We start from the raw sequence: 25,504 nt of genomic DNA on the forward strand, positions 1-25,504 counted from the left end.
CGCTAATTCCTTGGCCGCTGTTATTAGGAAGAGGATTGCTTGTTTTTTTGTTTCTCCATGGTGTCTCTATGAAAAAAAGTCAAGTCAGAAAGGGTTAAAAAGGGCGCGTCAGCTGCTACGGCTATTTGCACCCGTATCTAAATTTCTTTCAAAAACACAAACAGTACCATAACCTGAATGCGAACACGAACTAAAAACTTTGTCACATTAAAAGAGGTACACAGTCTTTGGTTTATTTAATAACAGCCAGATACTAAATTTATCAATTTTTTTTTACATGTTCTTCAGTTTTTAAACAAGATTTCTCAAAATACAACAAAGGCAAGCTGGCGGTTGGCACACCAGTCACGTGCAATAGAGTAATAATACAAGTACTGTGGGGCACCGAATTAGCCCACGGAGATAAGAAACAAAGGCAATTAGTGTGCCTGAAGGCAGTAATTATGGACATATCAGGACGACCTGAATATTATGATGTTACCTTTTATCACTGCCATTTCTGACTGATAAAGTGTAAAAGAAGGTGAACTTCTACACCGTTTTATGTTTAAAAAAATGTTTACTAAATTTCGAGAAAAAGAGGGAAGTTTTAGATACATTTTTATTGAACAAAATTACTTTTTGTGATGTCACTTTCAGTAATCAGTCGTTTATCATACTTACTGCCAGAAAGTAATTTGCAAATAAAACTCAGTATCTTCCGGTGTTATTGAGATTAAATTAATGGGTGGTACGGCCAGAGTGCGAATTAAAATTTCTGATGGGGGGATAGAATCCTAGATAGAGAATACCATACCTATATAAAATTATTATTACCCTCATTCGATACGGCTCAACGCTTGGTCGCACTGAGTGCTTGTCTTGCATCGTGATTACAACAATAATATTCATGAGCAGGCTTAAGTTAAGAGTGTAATTCCTAAGTTATTGATTGTTGTCAGCTTGCCTGTGATGATAATACATCTATATATATATATATATATATATATATATATATATATTTGCTTAGTTTTTACTGTACTTTATAAAGTGTACTCGTATTAAAACAATTATATTTTGTGAGGGGGATAGAAGTTATCCCTGGCAGGAATGTTAATAATGAATTTATGACGGGATAACTTTCCAACGGGGGAGAAATCCCTCATTTCCCCCCCCCCCCGTTAATTCGCACCCTGGGTACGGCTAGCCTACTGTTACTGTACGCCAATGTACGAAGACGATGTCTGTCCCAATCATAGATGTAACTAATAATCCCACTGATGTCTACTGGGTGTTCATTTCAAAGTGTGCCATGACGTCACTGTTGATGAGTCAGCGATTTGAAGCGAGTTTCAGCTTTTGTGTTAGAGAAGTTGCCTATTAATCAAGGCGTTCAATCTGAACTTGAGAGCGTGTACGGTATAACTTAAACGTCGTAGCAACAGATGGCTGTCTATACGGTCTGTGTGCCACCGTAACCTCTTTCAAACTGTGTTTTGCGCGGGCAAGTCGTACGCAGGGTATTTGTTATCAACGGTTGCGTACGGCAACATTCCACAATACAAATCAAATGCTCCGTGTCCATGTTGACCGTCGAAGTTAATGTCAACAAATACGTAAGTAATCGTCTTAACCCTCTCCCCATATCCCGACAGTAAGAAAAAACCCACCTCAGTACATGTTTCAAAACAGTTCACATTCCTGCCACTACCGGCGTTACCGTACGTATCGGTAAGTACTCTTCTGAATGAACGCCGTACTTGCTAGGCAACTTCTCTAGCAGATAAGTAATACACATCTGCAGAAATGTAGGAAGATTGAATTCTCTAGGCTCATCGACTAGCCACATGACGGCATACAGCGAGCCATGACACACTTTGAACTGAACACCCAGTATATTTCTTGCATAATGCTGTTTAATCTTAATTTTTCTCGACTAATTCAATACTAATCTTGACGGCAGTATTTATTAATTAAAATATTTATATATCATATGCAATTTTATTAACCTACCTGCTATTTATAGTTATTTGTTTGTTAATATTCAAAACATCGGTATTGGTTCCCGTACGCGATAACCCATGAAGGGCAATGGCCGACCAGTCGGCTACTGGCCTTACGTCGACATGCCTCAGCAGAGGTGAACGGGGATATCGCGTGTTTGACACGGTGACCCCTCCTCCCAGCCGTCATAGCTGGTTTCCGTAACCGGACTTCGCTACCTATTGCAGTTACCCAAATTCATCCCGATACTAGGTGGGCAGCGATTCCAGACACTGGCCGAAATTTTGTTAGAAAATTCTTTCTCCATGAGGACTCGAACAAGTGCGCATTCCGTCCGTAACAACTTCATATCATTCCATGATGCTACGGCGCAATTTTTTTATATATATTTATGTTAAATATGTACCAACTGGTATTTGAAATAAGCTTTCGTTTTTGAATTTCATTAACTTGTGTATATGTTTTGGAAAATCAGTACAAATCGCTTACCATCTCTGTAAATAAGAGTTTATTATTATTATTATTATTATTATTATTATTATTATTATTATTATTATTATTAATATTATTATTATTATTATTAATATTATTATTATTATTATTATTATTATTATCTATTTTTGTATAATAGTGAACGGGAAAAAAGTTAGGGGTAGAAGATATCAGATGATAGAAAATATTAAGATAATATAGGATCGTATGCAGAGACTAAGAGGAAGGCAGTCCACTGCTGTGGAGTAACAGTTAACGTGCCTGACCGTTAAACGAGCGGGCCCGGGTTCAAATCTTGGTTGGGACAAGTTACCTGGTTGAGGATTTTCCGACGTTTCCCGTCAACTCATTAAGAGCAAATGCTGGGTAACTTTCGGCGCTAGACCCTTGACTCATTTCGCCGGAATTATCACTTTCATATTATTCAGACAGCAGTTGATAAAGCGTCGTAAAATGTTATGTTTTATTTAACGACGCTCGCAACTGCCGAGGTTAGCGTATATCAGCGTCGCTGGTGTGCCGGAATTTTGTCCCGAAGGAATTCTTTTAGGCCTACATGCCAGTAAATCTACTGACATGAGCCTGTTATATTTAAGCATACTTAAATGTCATCGACCTGGCACGGGATCGAACCCGCAACCTCAGGCATAGAAGGTCAGCGCTATTCTAACTCCGCCAACCAGGTCGACACGTGTCGTAAAATCACACAAAAAGAGGAAGACGGAAAATAGGGAAGATTGCAGTGAAAGTCCTGCTCTTGGGCAGAAAACTGTTAATTAAAGACTAAAGCAATTTTATTTATATTATTTCGTGCACCAATGCGAAGACCTTCCCATATACAACACCAACTGTTGCAGAAATATAGTGATTAAGGCCAAGAATTTGATATAATTTGTTATAGGTAATTTAATAACGTTGTACCAGCAGCGAGGTTATCTGGCGCCCGCGAAACTGATGACAGCGACATGGTATTAGACGAGAAATAAAATCCCAACCAGATAAGTTAGTCCGAACGGGATTCGAACCTAGAACTGAGCGCAGAGAGTCCAGCTTGCTACTGCTTGAGCAACGCTAAAGAATTCCTAAAACTAGGTGATACTGAATGATACTAATGACAAAAGAAAAAGTACTTCAGATTTACAAAATTGAGTAACCCAAAAATATCTTATGTAACTTGCAAATCTCTATAGTTCCTAATGACAAATGAAATACTACTGTATATTAATTGCAACTTGTGAAAAAAAAATTACTGTTAGTTAATTACTCATCAATTTTAATTTTTCTCAATTGTGAAAAATGTTTCCAGAATGTGAAAAGTGATTAGGAAGTCTATTTTAAGTGTGAGTGCGACCCTCAGGCTGTCAGAATCCGCACTGCTTAGAAGTGTGTGTCATTTTACGTTCACAACAACTTCGTATTTGTTTTGTATAGCATTTCCCCGTCCTGGAAATGCTCTCCTATCTTTTCTTGCAAGAAGTACGAGGTCGGATGTTCATATAATTTGTTATAACCCATTACGGGACTTGTTTTGCAGCCCTTTACAGAAACAGACCTCTATGTCGGGGCCTTAGAACTTGGAACTGAAGTTCGGGTAACTACAGTTCTCTTCGGATCACTGTTACAACTCATATTGCTATGAATATGCTGTTCACTACGTCCGCAACAATTGTTCTTCTTTGACAATCTTTCTTCTAAAATTTTCGCGTGTGTGGAAATACCGTCAAGAATCCTATATGGGGGCCTCACAACTCGTATCTATACAGTACCTGGCTGCTCCATCTTGACGACGCTCTGTGGCACAGACCCCGAGCCCGCGCTACTGCCTCCGCCACCTCCGGAACTCTCCGACTTGGGTGTGCCGCTTTTCGGCTTTCTCTTCCTTGTCTGCAAAGCAAACGAATGTACAGAATTAGGCAGTTCACTTTCTGGATCCACTTTCAATTCATTCTTTTAAGCATAGATTCTTATACCTAATTATGGGAGGAAAAATAACAGAACACGTATACAATTTCAATTGCTTTAGTCGTATTATTTGTACTCTAAGGTTAATTATACTGACAATGAAAGTAATAAATGCAGAAAATTAAGGAAATTAAGTTGTTAAAAGTATAGTGTGCAAAGTTCAGTAAATTTAAATCTATGCAAGTCAGATATTTTGATGTTGCCAACGTCAGAACATGCATTTACAATTCACCCCAACAGCCATAATTACATCCATATATCTTTCATAGTTTTAGACTGTAGGCCTAAGTGAAATAAAATTAGTAAAACTGAATATTTAAAACGTGTGAATTAGATACATATGTATTATACAGGGTGATTCACGAGGATCTATCGACACGGAGTTTATTTCCGAAGACATTCTGAGTAAAAAAGTCATATAAACATTTGTCCTAATCTCAATAATTTCAGAGCTACGCTAAATTGAAGTTGTTTGTAAAATATCTTTATTCTTGAGTTTCAAGGGTAAAAGAATGTGACAGATAAAGAATGAACTATTCCGGAAAATCATTTCTTTAATTAGCGAGTATTCTGAAGTTAAAAATGTGTTGTGAATTCCATAGTTGCTTCGTACAATTTTTTTTTTTTTTTTTTTTCGATTTTTAACTACAAAATTACATTTTCTTACGCATTTAACACAAGTGTCACAAATCACGCCGCTCTTTAAAATTCTTCAAGACAGTAGGCCTACATTAGAATGTATAATTAAATTGAAAAAATCAAGTGTCTAAAGTTGTATGATTTGTAACAATTTTTGTGATAAGTGTGTAAGAATGGTGTAATTTTTAGTTAAAAATTGAAAAACAAAATCTGTACAAAGCAATTAATGTTCTAAAATATAATTTAGGATTTCTGATGTTTTTAGAACAAATAATGTCTTGTATACTGTACACCAGCACGCTTACACTACTGTGTTAGTATACCACATCTTACTTACTTATGGCTTTTACAGAACCCGGAGGTTCATTGCCGCCCTCACATATCTGTGGTGTTTGGGTAAAGGGGTATAAGTCATTTTTTTGTCCAGGTGGAATTTCGTTCCCCAGATGAACACACAAGTTAAATTATACAAGTGGGTGTGCAAAAATCAAAGAATACTAGCAGCTGATGTGTTTTATTTGTGTAGAAAATTATTTGTAATAAGGATTCCAAGTCTAATTTCCATTTATCTCCGAACTCATTTTTATGACTTATCTCCCTTTACCAAAACACCACAGATATGTCCGCCATCGGTCCCTATTCTGAGCAAGATTAATTCAGTCTCAACCTCATATCCCACCTCCCTCAAATCCATTTTAATATTATTCTCCCACCTACGTCTCTGCCTCCTCAAAGGTCTTTTTCCCTCCTGCCTCCGAACTAACACTCTATATGCATTTCTGAATTCGCCCAAACGTGCTGCATGCCTAGTCCAATGCTGCATTCTCCTATAACTTCGTCCCTCTTAGCCCCAAATATTTTCCTAAGCATCTTATTCTCAAACAATCTTAACCTCTGTTCCTCTCTCAAAGTGAGAGTCCAAGATTCACAACCATACAGAATAACCGGTGATATAAGTATACCACATCTACAAACAAATATTTTCGCATATTATAATATAACGTACGAGAATGCTGAGATATTTGTTACAACATTCAAACACATCACATGAGATTCTTGCTAAGTCTGAAAACACTTTCAGGATCTTATAACATCTATACCAATTATCCAGCACTTATTGGAAGAAAATGAATTTACTTTGCTATGAATTAAAAGTCTTATAACTTATATACCTATCATCCAGTATTTATCGAATGAAAATGAATTTACTTTGAGTTAAAATCTATTTCGTAGCTCTTGATTTTAGACGTAAGTAAAAATATGAAATACTGAAGGGAATCGATATACAGTTATTACTCGACTGAGGCGAGTGGAGCCACGGGCGTAATGTGAACTATAGCGATGACGCTATACGAATGCAGGAGCAGTACAAGTGGCGCTGCGGGCTGCAGGACTCCACTGGCCTTGGTCGTGTAATAACATTAGACTTTCGTTGTAAGATTTATAAGCAAAACCGAAAGCGGTTACCACAGAAAAGAGTATGTTGTTTGATAAGCAGTTACTCCATGTCTAGTGATAAAAAGTTCAGACTGTTATGTATTGTCAACTTTTTAAGGAATTATGTCAGATAAAAATTCAATTTTGATTAGCTTTATTATAGGTCGTGATTAAGTAGGTCTTACCTAGTTTGAAAGTGTTGTCCGGCAAGAAAGTTTATGCACATATAGTAGTTACATTGAGGGATTGCTGTCCTTTGTACGTAACTATAAAATATTGGGCTGTTGTATTGAAGAGGAGTAAAAAGGACATCAAAGAACTGCTGGGTTTGCAGTGAAAGATCTGACCTTGGGCAGAACACTATGAATGAATTAATTATTTTTAGCATATTTTTATTATTATCCCTTATAATGGACTAAGTTGGCGGCCAGGTAGCTCAGTTGGTAGAGCAGCTGGCTACGGACTGGAAGGTCCTGGGTTCGATCCCAGGTGGTGACAGGATTTTTTCTCGTTGCAAAACTTTCAGAACGGCCCCGAGGTTCACTCAGCCTCCTATAAAATTGAGTACCGGGTCTTTCCCGGGGGTAAAAGGCGGTCAGAGCGTGGTGCCGACCACACCACCTCATTCTAGTGCCGAGGTCATGGAAAGCATGGGGCTCTACCTCCATGTCCCCCAAGCGCCTTCATGGCAAGTTACGGGGATACCTTTACCTTTTTAATGGACTAAGTAGAATGCTGTATCATTTTGGTAACCCTTTAAGGGCAGGTTTCCTCATATCGGATTTTATCTGGTTGAAGTAGTAGTCAGTCTGTTGTAGTTCAAGAAGTAGCAGACTACAAATTCAGATACAAATGTTCGAGGAATTGACGTACAGCTCGTGAGGTACACGCTCTAACAAGTGAAACGGCCAGGAAACATTACTCGCCGCAGCTTACATTGTAAGACAGATTTTTAATACCCAGAGCGAAGTCGTTAAGGCTGCAGATCTCTTATACGACATTGTTATGCAGGCAGAGAATGCATCGTAAGAAGGCCGTGAAAGTACACACAGTGGGTTACCATGCACAGTCACGTTCCAGCATTACACTGACCGCCAATACTCAGCGTTCCCCATTTACCATTTTCTAGATTCTTCGAGCTGGTTACGTCAGCTTAGGCTGACGCTTATGCATCTCGTTAGCAAAGAGATGTTTACTTCACGTTGTGAAAGCAGAAACTTTCTAGAATGTTTATATTATTCATGTATTTACTTTAGTGTCGTCAGATTTGTGAAATGTGCTGAAATAATACAAAACTTCATAATTTTTATTTTAGTGATGACAAAGAGAAAATACTAAATCTTCATTCAAGAAATGTCGCGAAACTTTTTTATATCGCTAAATATTCACTTTGACATCAAAATATAGGCCTATTGTACTTATGCCAAAGATGACACATTTTCTAGGCATTATTTATTTATTTACTTATTTATTTACTCATTTATTTACTTAGTTATCTATCCACCCACCCATTGGCACGTTCTCAAAGCCACACCGGCTGAATATACAAGGTTCGTTGCGTATCCGGTTTCGATCAGGCAACCCCACTCGTCCATGGACCAGCCCTCTCCGTGCGTTGTTTGGGAAATGCCATGCAATGATGACGAAATTGAGAAATTTTCATGGGATGATGTAAATACCTAATATGGGGAATGGAAAACTGGAGAACCCTCAGAAAAACCTCAACTGCGACCTTGTCCGCCACAAGTGTCACTATGGATTTTTCAATGAAAAATTCCAGGCCTGACCGACTCTAACCCCGACCGCCTGGGTAACAGACTGAAGATCTGAACACTCTGTCACCGCAAGGAGTAAGGAGATGCTGAAACAGTCTGTCTTCTTGTTCCAAACATTTTGTCGCACCTGTTTAAGGGGTTAGGTACAGCTTACAGCAGTAAAATTTTGGAAATATTCAACATTTTTTCCCTCCATTAATGTATCTTGTACAATAATGAAAATTAGTATGTGTAAAACACTATCCTTCTGCTATATGAAAAAAATATTTTTACAATTTAAAAAAATTATTTACATTTTTGTTTTTGTGTTTTTGTTTTTTTGTTTTTTGTTTGTTTGTTTGTTTTTTTTTCGAAATTCAGTTCACTGTGCAGTGATGAAGCGTTTCCCACATAACTCAGAAACTATCCAACATTGTGACAAAATTCTTTTATGTATTTATGCATGTCATATTTACAATATGATGCAAAATCACTTCTCTACCTTTGACAGATTGTCCGATAAAAAAATAAATTCATTTAAAAAATGGGCAAATATCAGTAGCCTACTTTCTTCTAACACAAAATAAAAAAAATATTATTTATTAAGGAATGTAGTTGAAAGAGCATGATATTGTAAACATGAGTTTCAGCAATAAAATAAAAGCGAGAGAACTTGAAAAAGTTAACAAGTTTATGAGTTATGAGGGAAAAGTAGCGAGTAAATTTTTCACTTAAACAGGTGCAACAAATGTATGAAACAAGAAGTACCTAGACATTTTCAGCATCTCTTTCTTAATTTTGCTGAGTATATGCTGTTTTAAGTGCTTATATATTTAGTAAAGTTTCCATTAACGGTTTGTGGCGTATCGAATTACAGATAAAGCGCTGCGTATCACCGGTAAGCGGAATCTGCGAGTGACTCGGCTGAGATCCGGGTTGACGCCTTACGGTGTGTCTCCAATCTATGCACACAGTAATAGGTATGTAGAATAATTAGTTTTCACAATTATGCAATATGATTGCAGTGTAATTACGGATTACTAGCTTTACAATTGAGACACATTTTGTTATATTGCATTTTATTTTCATATAGACGCTTACGTATGTATTAGAAATGAACAATCGAGAAAGCAAGACTAACAGCGCCCGCAAAGCCGAAAACCCGCACGACAGTGTTCTATACGTCGCGTCGTTGACGTAAAGACTGCTTGTGAGTGTTTCGAGACGCCGAGATTGATCATTCCCGAACTCCCGAACTACCGAACGTCAAGCAACCTTGAATCGCCACAGTTGTTTATACCTCACTGAACTTTTATATACTTTGGTACCCTATTTGAAACATCATCTCTACCTTTCAGTGTACAATAATTCGTACCTCAAACTTTATTTAATTACTAGGCCCTTATTAAAAGACTAGGAATCTTCTTTTCATATGTTTGAGATCAAGTGTGCAATCTCAAGTAAAAAGATATTAACGTTATATTTTATGTTTCTTAGAAATTCAAATTTATTTGAGAATTGTTTTTTTTTTTTTTTTTTTTTTTTTTTTTTTTGTACATATAACCATAGGTAATATCATATAATAGAACCACAACATTTTGATAACTAAGATACTGTTCTGTTTTGTAAAGACATTTAAACATTTATAATGCTATTTATTTCAATGATGTATGTTATTCAAAGTTACGAAATCTTTCTGCGCCGATCAAATGCTATTTCGAGAATGATGAGCGAGACTCGAAGCGCACGAGAATGACGAGACGAGAATCGAAAGACAAATGCAATGAACACAGCAAGCGAGAGCGGCTGTTAGTTTTGTTCATCTCTAGTATATAATAATAATAATAATAATAATAATAATAATAATAATAGTAATAATAATAATGATTTATTTAACCTGGCAGAGTATGTATGTGTATTAAGATTTAATTTACTATAAATAAAATTATAGCATAAAACAAAAACTGAGTTAGCACAGAACTTTCGGAAAATAGCAGAATAACAATCACGCATTTCTAAACTTAAGTCAACAGCTATTTCATTATGTGTTTGTAACTTCAGGTTAGTCGATAAAGGTTTCGTATTTCAAGAAATGCAGCAGAAATAATGTTACATTGTTTGTAACTTCAAAACTTTTCAGATGGAAAGAAGCTGCGTCATTGAACAACTAGAACACAATTTCGCTTGAAGTACTAAGGAAATCCTGTCGGACTTCTCGTGGCTATCCGTGAATTTCTGGAACTCCCGAAGTGTGCCAGATACCTTCCCTGACGTCACAGTCCTAAAAATATCAGAAATTGAGCAGCAAGGAGGCTGAAGCAAGACACTGACAGCATGCAAGAAGGGTTAGTCTGCTATGATTTTATGACACGTTTTGATGTGGCTTCGACCTGGAGGACGGATTGCATTATATTTTAAGACATCATTTAAATCGTCCTCTGTGACCTAGCGGACATCAAGACTGCCGTTAGACCCTAAGTTCCCGATTTCAAACCCGATAGTTAGCGATGGATTTCAAAGAGAGTTAAAATCCTTTGCATGACTTCCACAGGAGGGAAGGAAAGCTATGGGTCCTAGGTTACGGTATGTGAAAGAACCCTGTCCCTAGCAGAAAGATAATCAACATTTTTCGACTATTTCTTCTCACCTCGAACTTCAACGCTGAATAACACTGTATTTGAAAGCGTCCTTAAATGAAGTAGGGGAGACTGTTGTACCTTCAGCATAGTGAACCTTTGAACTTTTTTTTTGCTACCTAGAAGACTCAAACTGAAGTAGATTGTAGATAAAGTCGCTAAGTAGCTCTGGTCGTAGTTTCAGTTTGATTTACTGCAAAGTGTGAGTTCCGTGGACAAAAGAATTTTTTTAGTACCAAAAGTAAACATTTCATTCATTGATATACGTTTTCTAATACAAAATCAGATTGTATTTGTTAATATCTTTTAAGTACGGTGTATTCCCTATCATCTGGTGGGTAATAACTTATTTTAATTTCCATCATTTATTCGAATCTCTAGTTTTGGGAGCCATATTTATTCAAAAGTGCACCCTCTTGTACTTTTGAAGAAAAACATCTTGTACCATGGAACATTTTCCAAAGTACACGATACTACCGGTTTTTGTTTTTCTTTTATTTTAATATCATGTGACGAAGTAAGTCTGAAGTTAAGAGGCCCCCCAATTGATCCGGATGGCTTGAAGAAAGCTGTTGAAGCAGTTATTGCTCCTCCAGGAAATAAAATCTCAATCAGAGAAGCCTGCTCTGATTTATGATGGCAAATACATTTTAAATATGATTGTCAGTTTTTACAGCTATATTCCCACCTATATCCCACGTGTTCCAACTTACAAGAGGGTATGTTTCAAGGTACATGAACCTGTTGTACCTTTGAACACATTACATACCCCTTCATTTTATTTTTTCCTATCCTTAATAGATTTGTAAAATAGGAAAATATATACAGGAAGTTGTAAAGGAATCTTCAATAATTATTTCAAGCAATTTTCATTTAAAAAATTCCATTTCCCAAAATAAAAAAAAATAGAATGTGAAAAGTGTTTAAAGAAACAGCAGTCTCCCCTACTGCCTACATCCTTTAGAATATTCTGCAGTTAGTGTTTTAACTAAACTATCAGCATCTTGAATCAAGTTTGAAATCATTCTGTGCTGCAACATGTAACAAGCATAACGACTGTACGCAGAAAAAAATAGAGTAATAAAATTATTGTACTCCACGGTATCGGAACTTGTGGTGGGCGATTTTATGGTTTCCATTTCAACTCTCGGTCACAGCCAGTCTCCCCGTCTTATCAGATCTAGGCTATTAATCTCGTTCACTGTAATCCTGTGAGAAACAGTCTTACTCCATAGTGTGGTAACGTCCACGCGGTTCACACTAACCACGTATCGAGCTAATTTTTCAGTTACCCCCAGCGGTTATCATGTTTGCCACTGAAAACTAAGTTTGCGTATCTAGGCGAACGCGACGGATTTTTAAGGAGATCCAGATGTGAGTTTTCTACATTTTCAACATAAATTTTATTTATTTATTTATTTTTTTGAAATATCAAAGATATCTGCGTGAAATTTTTCATGTATATTTACAACAGTAGAGTAAATAAATATTGAAAAGTCGGTTAAATAGTTTGTTCACAATACAAATTCGGAATAAAAATTCGGGGTAAAAATTTCTACAAATTTAAAACAACGTTATATAAAAGCACCAATATCTAAAAAGCCCATGATCTACAGTTATAAAATGTTGCATGGCATTGAGAATGATAGAATATTCATTTTTTGCCAGTTTCAGGGTATATGTACATGAACGACCACGAATATTATCAGAAAATGCAGGCTCTAAATTTATAAAATTTTATAAGGAAATGAACTCACAATTGGACAAAAATTACAAGGTACAACAAGACTTATTAGAAATTAAATACCTGATAAAAGTATTATAAAGGTTACTAATAATATTTTTTAGAATTCAATTTTTACTTTAAATTACATTTTCCAAAATTTGAACATTTTCACACATACTATTTCATAACTCCACAACCATTGAGATAGAATTCTGAAAATTTTTACACCGATTTAACATGAATTTATGCGAAAGGTAGACTACAATAATGCCCATTTCTTTGAAAATAGCAAATTAGGTCAAAACATTATGTAAATTTTTATATATTTTATATAGGAAAATTAAAAAATTAATTGTATAAAAATAAACAACTCTACGTGTCTGAGAGTAGTCTATTTCTTCAGAAATAAGTGTTTATTACATGCAGGAAAAATATTAAATATGTCAGAGAGACCATAACATGTCATGGTTAGCAAATGTTGTAACTGCACAATTTTTTTTTTCATACTTTGATAAAACTGGTTTGAAAAAATATTATTAGCAACTCTTTTTTATACTTTTATCAGATATTGAAGTTCTAATAAGTCTTGTTGTGGTACCTTGTAATTTTTGTCCAATTGTGAGTTCATTTCCTTATAAAATTTAAAAAATTTAGAGCCTGCATTTTCTGATAATATTTATGGTCGTTCACGTACATAGGCTATACCCTTCAGATAATGTGACTGCAAAAGCTTGCCGGAAATAAATGTATTAAATGTATTAATTTATCATTATAAAATTTCATTACTTAACTTTCTATGTAAAATGACTCAATAGTAGAGATGTCGCCATTTAATTTGTCCGCGAGATGCGCTGTTGGTGACGGGAGGGTGGAGCTTATAGCCTGATCGCTCGCATGCGGAAATGCTATTAGCATGTTAAGTACTCTTCCCGAATCCAGCCCTTTAGACGAATTTTTCCTTCTTTAAAGTTTATTAAATACTTCTGTAAATCTCAACATTGTAATTTTTTCACCTTGTATTTGCTCATTTTGTTGTTTATGTAACTTATTGTTAAAATAACGTTCTATGTTATTAATGTGGTTGAGTTTCGTTTTACATTTTTATCCGAAAACAGATTTTTATTGTGACTATTACACTCTTACTACGTCATACTACTTTTGACCAATAAAACGGTACGAAAGGACGTATTTCAACCAATCATGGCTGCTTATCGCACAATTTTATCGCGTCCCTAGCATTTGTTTAATTTTATCGCGTCCCTAGCATTTGCTTAATTTTATCGCGTCCCTAGCATTTGTTTCTTTGTTTGCCAACATTTCAAACTGCGCTGGTCTGGACGACAAAAAAAAAATTATATAAAATTACAAACCACGCCAGTGGATGCACAGCAGTTTCAAATATGACTCGCATTGGCATTCAAGAACAAGAATTAATAAAAATCACTGATCATACCTATGCATCTTCTGAAATCCGATTTACAAATAAATGAAGAGCACCATTCGGAAATCCTGAATAAGTTGAATACACCATGTAGACCTAAATCAACGAGTTCCACTCCTATTACGCACACGTCCAATATAACATCAATTGAACCACCAACCACATTCAAATTTGAAAATTGTACATTCAATAATTATTCCTTTTAAAATTATTCATGTTTATTTTTCATGTCATCGTCGTTAATTAAAACTTTTCTAACACTTGTGTATATTAGTTAGGTTATGTTATAGCTTCTGCTATATGATATTATGGATAGTCACGTATCAGAAATTGTTTAATATTAAGATTTATTGAAAATCATCTGTCAAGTGACGTTTATTACTGGGATTCGGATAATTGAAGTGGAATGTTGCATTTTAATAAAAATGAAACTGAATCAACAAAGCCTTCTTGACTAGTAACATTGCCATCGTGTATAATAGATCGAGAACTTCTCGACGAGAAGGCATTGCTCACTACTGCCATCTAGCATGCATCTAGCGTAATATTTGTAATGTTGAGATGGTACAATAATACATTTGAAGACAGTTGTATTTTCGTAAGTCAATTAATATTTTATTGTATTGGAGTACTTCGTTACTTCTAATCTTTATATACTTTCTTCTAATCGTATAATAGTCAATTAAATCCCACTCTAGATAAATCAAAACCTCTAGTGAGATTACTGTTGATAAAAATATTTAACCAATTCCAATGTACTGTTAAATATTTATTCAATTGATATACTATGCTAAATTTACATGACAAATTTCATGCAGGTATCTTTGATATTTCCACAGAAAAAAAATAGAAGTAGCTATACAGGATGGAAGTGAAATAACCCTGCAGATTGAATGGGACGACAGGGTACACTTAAAGTAACAGAAAACCTATATTACGTTTTGTGATTAAATGCACAGTTAATTAGAGAATTAAGTTCCAAGTTTCAGCAGTCCGGCAACATCGCCCCTAACACAGTAATCTTTCTTCTAGTAATAAAGATGTAAGAGGTCAACGAACTCAGGTGGTGTCTCTGAACGCGAGCTTCCCTCTTTCGCTACGATGTTGCTATCTGTTCGCAACGTTCGTTGGATTGAAATTAGTAGTTTTTAAATTAAATTTACACGAAAACCGTCCACGCGATTGAAAATACGCCAGAGGGATAAATTATTATTTATTACATTTTCTGTCGATATGGACAAAAATTACGATCCTACTCGCAATTATTATCGAATAAGAGGGTGTTAAACATTTGGGGGGGGGGGACATTTTTTGCTGAGAAAACCATGAACTTTCCACCAATATGGTATTGCACTTTTTTGTTAAATACAACATGAGCTATTCACTCCGAAAATCTTCAGGGTTATTTCACTTCCACCCTGTATGTTATTAAGTTGAAAATGTATAAAACTCAATTCTGGTTCCCCTGGATACAGTACGGTTTTCTTCAGAAAAAAGCTTAAAACCTGTGGAATCTAGCCTATTTGAAGGAAATAAACAAGCTTTTAACCTAGTTTTAGCTCACCATTACGTGAATGGTTTAGAGCAGGCTTGTAGAACTGGGCGCCAATTGTGGCGTTGCGTCACTCATCGTAATATGTCACTCATCCCTTCCTTCCACCCGCGTCATTGGCTTAGCAGGGGAGGGGATTTGTATTCAATGTTTGTGTTATGTGATTGCGTACGAGTCATAGTGACGTCATTCAACGCCGGTGGACTGTGGACGGGGAAGCAACGCTTTCACTATGCTTTCCACCCCTCTCTCGCCAGTTCTGTATCCCTGGATTAGAGCGTCGGCTTTGTAAGCCTAAGATAAGAATCGAAATGACGCGTTCGAGTGGAATTTATTATGCACAAAATCAGGGAAGATTTTTTGGGGCACTCTGTTTCCCCTACCATTATTCCGTCATTCACTATTATCTGTAATATGAAATAGATAGGCAAAGTCATACTACCAGTGAATTAACTAGTTTCGCACAAATTAAAATGAAATAGCTGAATTCAAATAAAATAGCTACTCGTGTAATATGATAATAATCATCCTTCGACCGAGCGTGCTGGGTCAGTGGTAATGAGTTCTTAGTCAAGAATTTCCGGGTTCACATGTTCATATCCAGGGGTCGATCCAATCTGTCAGTGATTTTTAGTGGATTCCTTGATAAAACTAATGAGAATATAGACTAGATATTTTAAAGAAAAATGCCAGATTGGTTTCCTTATCCACTGAATTACGAAGAAATATACAGATATTGTTTTGCAAGAGCTTAATCCATTGTTGTATAAGGTGCGCATGTGTGTAGAATATTTTATGGAAAGGATTCAAGCAACTTCTGGTACACTAGGGTTGCCGCTCGTCCCGATTTTCTGGAAATTTTGACTTTGTTGTCTCGCGTTTAGCCATAATGTCAGTCGGGATGCTAATTGTCCCGATTTTTTGGACTTTTATAATTGAATCCAATAAAGTAATTTCCCCGTTTTACCACATGTAATTTATTTAAATATTTCAACATTCTTTATGGGAAACATACGCTCGTGGACAGAAATAAAAGCTGATTCCGATATTATAAAGTTAGCAGAGTGAGTTTTTAATATTAAATTTCAATATTGTTTAAGGGAAACATATATTCAATGACAGAAGAAAAGTTGATTTCGATATTATAAAGTCAGCAGAGAGTGATTGTTCTAATATTTCAATAGGCCTATTCTTTATGGGAAACATATGCTCATGGACAGAAGAAAAGCTGATTCCGATATTATAAAATCAGCAGAGAGTGATTTTTTAATATTTCAACATTCTTTATGGGAAACATATGCTCATGAGCAGAAGAATAGCTGATTCCGATATTATAAAATCAGCAGGGAGTGATTTTTTAATATTTAAATATTCTTTATGGGAAACATACGCTCATGGGCAGAAGAAAAGCTGATTCCGATATTATAAAGTCAGCAGAGAGTGAATGTTTTTTTTAAGTTTTATGAAAATTCTATCTTGTCTCTTCAAAAAAATTTCGATTTCTCTTAAAACAATCTTCTACGGAAGCTCTAATCATTATCAATAAAAGCAAACGGTCACATTTCTTTCAAAAAAATTCAATAAACACTGGGAGATAAGAGTCAATTTGGATGCTATGTTTGTGAACTATAGTGTCTTGAATTAAATTTAAGTTAGAGGAGGAGAAGGCACTACGACCTAATTTGATCTATTGCGCTCACCCTCAAGCTAGCCGTATTCCCAAACCCACACCGGCTGACTACACTAAGGTTCGCTGCGTACCCAGATTTCGAGCAGACAACCCCAATCATCCCTAGGCCAGCCGCTTTCGTATGTTCAGGGAATGCTATGTAATGATAACGAAATAGAGACATTGACGGAATGATGTAAATTTAATATGGGAAAACGGCAGAGCCACGGGAAAAACTTCAACTGATATCTTGTCGGTCACAAGTGTTACTATGAATATTCCAGGTCTGACTGGGAATCAAACCGGGACCGTCTGCGTGTCATGCTAAAGGTCCGACCACTCAGCTACCGCAGGAGTACTATAGTGTCTTTAAAAATATATAATACCAAACGTTTTAGGAGGTGAAGGGGCAACAAGAGTGTGCTTGAAGTGGGTGAGGATTTTTAAACAGTGCAGTCTGCAGAGGTCGTATAAAGAGCGTTGGCTATAGCAGCCTCCATTGCCTATATAGAGAGAGTTTGATCTGACGTTCATTAATATGCCTTGTTCAGAATTTGTATATGAATCATAAAATGAGAAATAACTATTGGAATCTAGTAGGAGCAAGAAAAGTATAAAATGAAAACACTTTTAAATGAATGTAACATTGTGTCTCATAACGTTCTTTGCATTATCTGCTGTCTTCACAATTATCTTGTTGTGTACTAAGTATATCAGTTTTATTCGTACTTTCATTTATGTCACTAAGACTAGGTTAGTTGGGTTACTGTGTATTTGCAGTAAATTTTATGGTACTAAGACAAGTTGTGTGTAAAATGGTAGGCAGCTGTTAAAGGCTTAAAAAACTTTGAACTTACGAGTAAATAATGTTTTTCCGTATTTCTGAAATAATAAAAGTGGTACACACGCACGCACCCACACAAACGCATTCACGCACAAACACACTCACTATTTAAATTTCATAAATTAATTCTGACAAGTTACTTTTTAGGATTATAAAGAATGTTTTTATGTGCAATCCAGGAAAGAAAACTTTATATTCTTATTTTGGCTGACTTAATCTTATATGTGTCTATTCAATGATAAACGGTTATATCATCTCCACATACGAAAGGCATAAAATATATCTTTCTTTCTTTCTCTCTCTGTCTGTCTGTCTGTCTGTCTGTCTTTCTTTCTTCCTTCCTTCCTTCCTTTCTTCCTTTCTTCATTCATTCATTCAACTAGCTAGCTGGTGAGTACAAATTAAATTTATAAAACAAAAATGTTTCTAGCCACTACCGTAAGAGCCAGGCACGTGTATATGTGGTCTTAGTAAATAATATAACATAAAATTTACAAGGACAGTTTACTAAATACAGTGAGTAACTTAACCAACAAAGTAACAAACCAACAAATAACAACACAAGAGCAAAAAAAAAAAAAGAGAGAGAGAGAGAAAAGAGAGAAAAATACACATTTAATATAAATTGACAATCAGACAGAACTCAATGATATTCAATAAAACATGAATATAATCGACAGAAATAAAAGGTAAAAAAAATACATTTGTTAATATTATATATCATGAAAAATTTTATAAATTTCTTTTTTAAAAGCTTCAATTTTAAAATATTTCAAATTTGGGAAATGGTCTGTGATTTTATTATAATTTTTATTATAATTATAATATTATAATTACATTATATTAAATTATAAATTTTATTATAATTATTTGAGGAGCAAACTTTTAAAAGACAGTTTGTCCACAAAACAAAAAATTTGAATGTAACTTTGTTTTCCCATTAGAAAGATCTGCACATTTCAATAAACTCGTACCGATAAAAAATGTATGACCCGTGTATAATACAGTGTAAAACTTGAAGTGTTTTTTTTTTCAAAAACAACTACGTCCATAAACTGAATACAATCAAACACGACTCTGTCGCTTTCAGGGAATCACAGCCGGGTTACCATGTAAACCAACGTTCCACAATGCATTGCATTGCATGAGCTCCATTACAACTGACTCATGCGTTATGGTGAGGTAAATTGTAATAAAACCTATTAGAAGACCTCCCCTGAAAAAGGATGTAACGTCAAATTATTGAAATGTGAGACTTTGGTGGGAAAACTAATTTTGAAACATTCATTTATAACAAAAAAATTATTGTATTCAACACCTGAATGAACTTGTATCCTTGATTAGCGAAATGGTTCTGCTAGTAAATATAGGTCTAATGAAATATGCTCCTGAAATTATTTTGTTTTCTCCTGAAATATGAATATTATAGTTTTGCTACATCCTTATTCCGAGGAGGTATTCAATTGTCAAGGAATCTGACAGCACTGTGACTGTAGGGGACGCTAAACAAGGGACCAGAAAGAAAGGTGAGCATTTTGAGTGGAAGAAAGGTACACCTGTTAAACATAGAAGTTGAGAAGACAGAAGATGTGAGGTAAATTCTAGTCAAACTCTTTGATGAGAATTGGCACAACAAGATAGATCTGTAGTGGTATAAAAATTCTTGATCAATGTACCTGTTTCTAATGTTCCAGATGAAGAGGGAAATCCAATGTGTAACTGTTTAGAAGACGATTGTGGTTTTCGCGTTTAAAAAAGGTCTATGAAGACATATTTGGTCAATACAGTTGGATGTTAGTTCCTTTTTGTAAGTCTTCTTTGACTCAGGTCAAGTTTACTTCAAAGCTACTTCAATGAGTGCAATAAACTTTTGGTGTGTATCTCAAATCAAAAGGTACTATATTCAGCATTGTGACGAGCAATACCAACAAAGTCCAACCTGTTCAATCAAAATCAACTTTGTCCAAGCTTTTATATTTAATTTCTACTATGACAATTTAATTTGATTAGAATACTTAGTTTTACTACATTTTTAACAGTTTGATATTCATAATTAAGTAGTCAGTACACAAATTGTAACATTGGGAAGATAATAAAATCCATTTTTTTGTTCATATTCTTAAATTCTACTTGAAGGACAAAGTCTCTTTTGAATATTTGCTCCTCATTTGTAAATTAAAAACTATGTGTCACATTCATGACATAGCCTTTTAAAATCTACGAATATATGAGAATGAAGTGCTCAATATTGAATCAGACACAGCTGATTTCAATTTCAATTTTCTTCCATCCCCTACGCAATTTGCTTTCTCCACGGTTCATGAAAAATCTCCTGTGGGTCCAAGAGAAGTTGGCATGCTATAGGTCTCCATTTCTATTTCGTCAACGATAGGCCTAAGTAGTAGGGTCTATGTTTGTGATTGCTGAAGGAATGGTGGTACAGTGACAGGGGAATGGGAGTATATCATCAAAACAACTTTCACACTGTCCTGTCGCGTTTTAGAAGAGTTTTAATAAAAAAACTGTTTCAACAGTATTAGGAACAATTTACTTCTCATCCAACCATTCATTCCAGCCTTCGATTCTCCAGCACAGAATTTCCACGTTTGGCCAACGGTGAGTATTTTTCTTATCGTAATGATTGTCAGTGCTTCATTCTCCATCAGAGTACGGAACGGAATGCTACGGGATGTGCTAATTATAGAACTCAAACTTAGTACTGTGATCCTCAATAACGTTTTCTCGCGTCACAGGATATCCTGAGTTATATTTTATGTGGCTTTCTAGATCTCCTCTATAGATAACGCCTTCGCGCCCACGTTTCACTGCGCTTATCGATCAAAGTTGTCATACTGTTTCAAATTCCAAACAACATATAGTAAATATAGTTTCACAAACGAAATGTTACAGAAAAATTAATTATAAGAGTCGGTGCTCAGGGGTTATAATTCCAGCGAGAGAAGTTGAGATTTCTTTCCAGTCCTTAAGAGTATTTGTCCTCTTCCTGTGACTTTCAGTTCTTTCTCACGGATTTAATAATAGTCTTTACTATACAAAGATATGTACAGATTTCTGCCATTTTTATTTTGTACTGAAGGATTGGCTTAGGAACTCGCAGAGCGAGCGTAATTGTGAAGGTCACAAATAGATCATGAAAACAGACAAAATCGCCAAAATCTTAATAAAAGAAGACTGATGGCCGCCACATTGATTATCAGACTGGCCAAAGAATAAAGAAAAATGTCATGTCTATCTTATTGTTGGATAGAGCAAAAGTTGAACAGTCTTAAATATGATTTGAGAATATTTTTTCTGTGATTATTTTGAAATAATTTTGGAAAAGCTACGAAGTCATGCCAGAAAAGTTTGACCTACTGAGAGCAGTGCCTGAGCCACAATGGAATTGTTTAAAAGTTATATAAGACTAATTAATTTTTAGTGTTACACTTCTCTCTCTTTACTTTTCCTAATTAGTAATATGGGCTTACATAGTACCACAGTCTAGTATATACAGTCACGAAGCTTGAGTTGTTGAGGTTGCTAGGAACAATAGACTGTGCAGGTACTATTTCGCATTGTCTGTAATGAGGCGATAGTAGCGATCCTAGTGGTTAGCAACTATCTATGGATGCATGTCAACTACCTATTGAGCTTCGTGACTGTATATACTATACTGTGATATTACTATTGAGTTTGAGAAGTCATAATATTTCTCTTTGTAAATATTTTAAAATGTCTTCGTTTAGCGCCTGTTGTAGGGCAAACTTGGCTAATTCCGTGATATTAATTATTTTTAAATTATACCAGCGACAAATGTAACTTTGATGATATAGTATAAATGGCAGAAGATGTACTATACATAGATTTTGTTCACTGCGCTTTTGCAGTGTCGTGAGCGGATTTTTTGGAAATTACTTGAAAAATTGTGAGATCTATAGCTTTGAATCTGTGAGTGAATACACAATGCGATTTCCATTGTCAAAAGAAGAGTTTTTTTTTTCTGTTTTTTTGTGGTCCAAATTGTTTTCCTGTGTTTTGTGGTCCAAATTGTTTTCAATGTTAAATACTGACATTGTATACTTCTTGGTGAAAAATATATGCTTATCAATGCACAGAGGCTTATTTTGGGAGGTTATTTTCTCAGCGTTTTTGTCATTCCACAAGGCTATTTTTTTTTCTTTGAATTTTTTCTACGCTATAACAACACCCTCCAGTGAAAGAAATAACAAATGCATGAAACGTAAAATATTTGTGTGTTTATTCATAACATCTCTGATATATGCTGCAGATGGAGGATAATAAAATGTGGAAAGAAATACAATATAAATGATACGACAGAGAGGGTTGATTGTGTCTTAAACAAATGAAAACTGCGCAGAGAAAGCTCGTCCTTTTCTTGACAAGTTCGGTGAGAACCAGAAGGGACCAAACAAGCAGTCAATGAGATTTCCAGCCTCTCAAGTGAGCTAAAGAGATAGACAACGAAACAGCATCATCTTAAGACTAAACATAGAAGATCTGTGCTTAAAGAAGATTAAAGAGTTTTGATGTAGCTATTCCAACTGTTAGAAATGTAATAAATAAGAAAGATACAAAATTGCTGACATGTTATGGATTTTCAAAATAGAAATATGTGTACAAAACAAGTCGACATAATCATTGGTGCCCTAGGAAACATTATAAAAATATTCATAGATCATGTTTCTACTATTTATAGAGCACCGGACTTATGTATATTATCCTAGATCATATTATATACCCAGATTGATCTGCGTTATAGGCTTTGACGGTAATAACTTTTGTCAGGTTTACTATGCTTTCATCTAGTTGTTACATAAGGAGACAAGTCATAACTCCCATTTGAATTGCATTAGCGACTGTACTGCCATCTCGTGTTCGTTTACGGCGGGCGGGTGGCGATCCTAGCGGTTGTTCTCTTCAAAGTGCAACCGATTTTAACATAGGAATGAGCAATCTATATGTGATCTGGGATATTACAGAGAACAATTTTATGCAATGCTCACATCATTCGTAAGATGTTCTATATTTTTCAGCTTTATAGAGTTTAGTGTAGGGTTTCCATAGGTCAGCATTTATGCGGACAAATCCGCTTTCTGATAATAAAAACAGCCGTCCGCACACATTTTTGGAAATCCTCTAATTTGTCCGTCGTGTATGTGATTGTTAAACGTGTAAATGATGTTCATCCAGATACGTCCTTCATTTTGTTAACTGTAAATAGCAGTGGTCTTATCAAGAAAGTTTCATAGATGGGGCTTAGCACAGATTCTGTGAAAGGACTTGTTTTAGTGAAATTTAATTTTAAACATTTAAAGATAATTAGGTTTAGTGATAAATATGCAGAAGCAGCAAAAGTGATACAAATGACGAAGTCGGTACACAAAGTTCGTTGGCGAGAGGAATGTGCCAGCATTTTCAGATTTCAGAATATGGTAACACTAGTTTAGTGTGAAATTATTGATGATGATGATGATGATGATGATGATGATGATGATGATGATGACAGAAATATCAGTATTACATAAGTTGACTCTCAAAAATTATAAAATTTAACTATGATACAATATCGATGAATCAAAGTACCAGGGTTGGGCGAGTAAATTGTCTGTACGTATTTTACGTGTAATTTACATGTAAGATACGTAATAAAGAAAACTGTTTTATACACGGAGTAATAAACTAACATTTATTGATTTTGACAAGCTAAACATCAATTTTATTACTTCATTCCTTTCAAGTCCTGTTAAGAAAAATGCCTGTTGGGGCAGAATTTTTTTTTTTTTTTTTTGTGATTTTATACTATAATTTTTACATAGATTGTAACATTTGTTCATACTTTCATTCATTCTAATACTTAGAAAAATAGCAATGCTTTGCTTACTTTCAGTTTCTTTGTTGGAGAAACTCCATAACATCCTAACTAATTAATTTTTGGGGGCTTTATATATTATAAAACACAACTAATAATGAATAAACCTAACATTTAGCAACCAATATCACGTGTTAAATATATTTTAACAATTAAAATAAAATTAATTAAACTAAACAGTTTTTATTGTTTTTGTCACTTGTGGGGTTTTAAAAATGAACGATTCTAGTGATAGAGACCTTTTTATAGTAGTATAACAGTTTAAGATAAATATTATGATTTGAACATAATAACTCATTAAATGTAATAATTTTCCAAATTTTATGTGGTTAATGGCTAATCATCAAAGAGTTGGGAAGCATGGCTCAATAGACTTTTTGTATGTCAGAACATTAACAAACTTATTTTTTCAATCTTCTCTTCCACTGACATTACTATCTCTGTTGGTAGTAGGCCATGTGTACAGTTCATCGCAAACTGAACAAATACAGACTAAAAATAAAAGTTCATGGAATTCTTCTTACTTATTCTACATTTATTACGTTAATTACGCATTATTTACGCGTATTTTACTGTAATGTAAATAACCTTCTTTTACGCGTCAAGTCCCAATCGTGCATAATACGATTCCTGAGAAAATAAACTCTGTGCTAGTATTAAAAATAACATATTTTAAAATAACAAGGTGTAGCTTCCAATTACAAGAGTTGCTCTTGAGATAATAAAGTCTTTATTTTTCTATTTAAGGAGTGTAAGAACGGCACAAACTGGTCTTTTAAAAATAACTTTTGTATTTCTAATACGTTATTGCTCTAGGCCCAAGTGTTATCTCTATCACTCCATTCCTGCCTTCCTTTAAATAATAAATCTGTTACATAGGAAAGGTGGCAACATCGTGAAGATCTTTGTTGATAGTCACAGCTACGTAAATACGCATCCTGTTATAATAAACATAGATGTGTTTGTTGTAAACGAGGGTTCTTTATTTATGGCACACAGAATATGAACTTGATGGGAAGCAAAACATGGTAGATGAGGGAACGCTGGACTTATGAAATGTTGGTTATATAACAGACTGTTGAGCATAACACGATGGATGAATATTTCATAACTTTTAGTAAGAACTCAACATATTTCGTTTTTTTTTTTTTTTGTAGAAAATAAAGCTACGTTGCCTACTTTCACTATGACGAAGTTTCAGAATCCTACGGCGTTTGTGTCATTAATTACGCCATCTTTAAAAAGGCTGCGTTCATTAAGTTTAAAATGCATGCACACGTTTAAACTCATTTTCCCACTTTTCTGCAATCATATCGCAAAGGATTCCACAAACTTCATGCAAGGATGCTGAAATTGTTACGGCATGTTCTTTAAAGTATACTTTAACTGAATTATGTTCTTGGCATTTTTCAAAAAAGAAAATACTTTATCAATAAAAAATAAAATAAAGTAGTTTATGAACAAAAAATAAAATGTGTC

At 34.9% G+C, this 25,504-nt stretch overlaps 1 protein-coding gene and 1 long non-coding RNA gene across 2 annotated transcripts in view; one reads left to right on the forward strand and one right to left on the reverse strand.

The window, feature by feature from the left end:
• LOC138697028 (uncharacterized) overlaps positions 1–25,504 on the reverse strand; it is a 343,065-nt gene that overhangs the window by 26,077 nt on the left and 291,484 nt on the right. The window contains exon 7 of the mRNA XM_069822620.1: positions 4,242–4,359. Coding sequence (XP_069678721.1) covers positions 4,242–4,359 — 118 coding nt within the window. The remainder of the gene's footprint in view (positions 1–4,241; positions 4,360–25,504) is intronic.
• Positions 6,230–23,850, forward strand: LOC138696084 (uncharacterized). The gene is made up of 3 exons (XR_011331229.1): positions 6,230–9,247; positions 10,408–10,612; positions 22,424–23,850. It is a non-coding gene; the product is annotated as an uncharacterized lncRNA (long non-coding RNA).

The sequence above is a fragment of the Periplaneta americana genome, chromosome 3 (assembly GCF_040183065.1).
Source record: "Periplaneta americana isolate PAMFEO1 chromosome 3, P.americana_PAMFEO1_priV1, whole genome shotgun sequence".
Taxonomy (NCBI): Eukaryota; Metazoa; Arthropoda; class Insecta; order Blattodea; family Blattidae; genus Periplaneta; species Periplaneta americana.